The sequence below is a fragment of the Pygoscelis adeliae genome, unplaced genomic scaffold (assembly GCF_000699105.1).
Source record: "Pygoscelis adeliae isolate BGI_AS28 unplaced genomic scaffold, ASM69910v1 Scaffold234, whole genome shotgun sequence".
In the NCBI taxonomy this organism is placed as follows: Eukaryota; Metazoa; Chordata; class Aves; order Sphenisciformes; family Spheniscidae; genus Pygoscelis; species Pygoscelis adeliae.
Genome location: NW_008824546.1, coordinates 72,876 through 74,996, shown reverse-complemented (window position 1 = coordinate 74,996; position 2,121 = coordinate 72,876). Strand labels below are relative to the sequence as shown.

The 2,121-nt window shown below is 46.0% G+C and overlaps 2 protein-coding genes across 2 annotated transcripts in view; one reads left to right on the top strand and one right to left on the bottom strand.

Annotated features, from left to right (window-relative positions):
* The window catches only part of PDZD9 (PDZ domain containing 9), an 8,861-nt gene extending 8,629 nt beyond the window's left edge, over positions 1-232 (bottom strand). The window contains exon 1 of the mRNA XM_009321794.1: positions 187-232. Coding sequence (XP_009320069.1) covers positions 187-232 — 46 coding nt within the window. The remainder of the gene's footprint in view (positions 1-186) is intronic.
* A 92-nt stretch (positions 233-324) lies between these two features.
* LOC103915047 (chromosome unknown open reading frame, human C16orf52) overlaps positions 325-2,121 on the top strand; it is a 39,300-nt gene continuing 37,503 nt past the window's right edge. Inside the window, exon 1 of the mRNA XM_009321792.1 lies at positions 325-354. Within this exon, the coding sequence (XP_009320067.1) occupies positions 325-354 (30 nt within the window). The remainder of the gene's footprint in view (positions 355-2,121) is intronic.

The following is a 2,121-nucleotide window of genomic DNA, read 5'->3' as shown; positions in this document are numbered from 1 at the left end:
ATGCCTCTTGATACTAAGAAAATTTGAGGCACTGGGAGCTCTGCGAAGAATATAAACTGTCTGGTAGCACAAGGACTTAAAAAGTTTGAGATATTGAAATACAGGACTGGAAGAGTAGTGCTGGGGCAGCAGTGAGGAAATGGAAATGAACAGAGGAAGAAATGACCAAAAGAGATGGAAACTCACTCTTAGTTTCATCCCCAACCACTGGTGAAGGCTGTGTATGTTCCATGGAGTCCAGAGGAAGAGCTTTTTCTATGGAGCCAAAACTCCTGGGCAGGTGTGTCCTAGGTGAGCCTCTTGGAAATGTGCTACTGCTCCATGATGGCCTGTGGAGGAAGAGTCTACCAGCAGGTGAGGAAGCAACAAGCCCCAGCAACTGCTCAGAACGCCGGAGCAGGCGGGTTCTGAGCTGCCCCAGCACCACACCAGTAACACGGGCATAGGGAAGTCTGGTGTTGGGCAGAGGATGTGTCTAGTGCATTGTTTCAGTCCAAGAGGAGTAATTCGATTTAGGCTGCTGTCCGTCAACACCGTAGCTCTGTCTGAGGCCCCAAAGATTTCTGGAGAACCTATAGCTGGTGGTGTCCTCCCACACAGCATCCTTAGGCAGGTACTCATCTCCTAATAAACCTGAGAAAGATTGAATAACTGACCACGCAGCCTGCAAGGTATGAAGAGTGGATTCTGTTACTTTCTGACTGCAGATTTGCCTGCATATCAAAAGCCAATGAAAACCATATCTTCCCTTTGTGTACCCTCTCCACTCCTCCTTCCTTTATTCCCTTTGCCATGAAGCTGAGTTATTTGGAGACAAACTCATTTTGACGCAAACTTTTACATACTGCTTGTATTAAAAGCTATTTAAATACCACTTAAAGCCAGTTTATAGGATAGTTGCAGATTATTCTTGGAAATAACTTCTTTTCAAGGCTGCTGGCTTCCCACTGTTAGTGCAATATAATTTTTAAATCTTTTAAATACATAATCGGTTGTCCCATTTCTTCCATGCACCCGTTGTTTCCTCTTTAAAGGGAACAATTTCAACTGTTTTTCATCAAAAGTCTTACTATTTTCTCCACCCTTCAGAAAATCTGTCAAGAGTAGGCAATTTCAATAGAATCTAAGTACAGCTCTTGTCGTCCAAATAGTAAGTCCTACTGATTGCTGTTGAACACTTTAAGATTACTTCACTAATATCTTCATTTTGTTTGTATAGTCTCCCATCTACATAAAAGACTTACATAAAAATAAACAGCACAGACAATAGCCCGCTTGGCTTTCCGAAATGTTCTGTATAGACCAGTTATGCTGCTCTGGAGAAAACAGGTGTGTGGTCACTGTTAGAAAGAAAAAAATATGCAAGCCGTTAGATATTTTTCAAGTACCTGTAGATGTGGGGGCTGCTAGACTAATTAGTTCAGCATTCCCATGGCAGAGTGACAATATCGAAGGCGCGGAGTTATTGTGGCCAAAACCAGGCTGGTTTCCCACATTTGGTGCATTGTTCATTTACTGCCTCAGATTACCCCACGCTTCAATATAGCTGAATCCATGGAAAAGCATGTCATGAAAAATCGCTGTATTTGAGTGAGTTTTCTAGTCAAGATTAATTGGGTTTTCTTCCAAACACCAGCACAGACAGCAACACAACGTAGGGCATTTGCGGTGCTCCACAGCCGTGTAACATCTGGAGGAACCTCCATGAATCAGTCCTTCCACTTCCCCTGCTTTTACCACTGCTACAGAAGCAACTCTGCAATTTAAGCCAATGCCCGATATTTCAAAGGGAGAAAGAGTGACAGGGACTAGTAAAACACGAGGGGTTTTTGTTTTTTTTTTTTGTGGTGGACAGATCTGTGACGGTTCCTCAGCCCTCTTGACACACTGCTGACCAAGGTGCTCGTTCTCGTCTCTCTGTGCACGTTTCCCTCGGGAGATGGCAGGCCCTGACAGAGGGCGATGAGGAGGGGGGAGCCCCGCCTGCACCCAGCCTGAGGGCTCCGGGCCGGGACAGGGAGAAGAGAGGGATCCCCGCGTGCGTCGGCTGAAAAACACCTTTGGGGATACGGATGCGTGAGGGCAGCGAAGGACCAGGCCCCGGGGCAGGTGCTGGGGCCC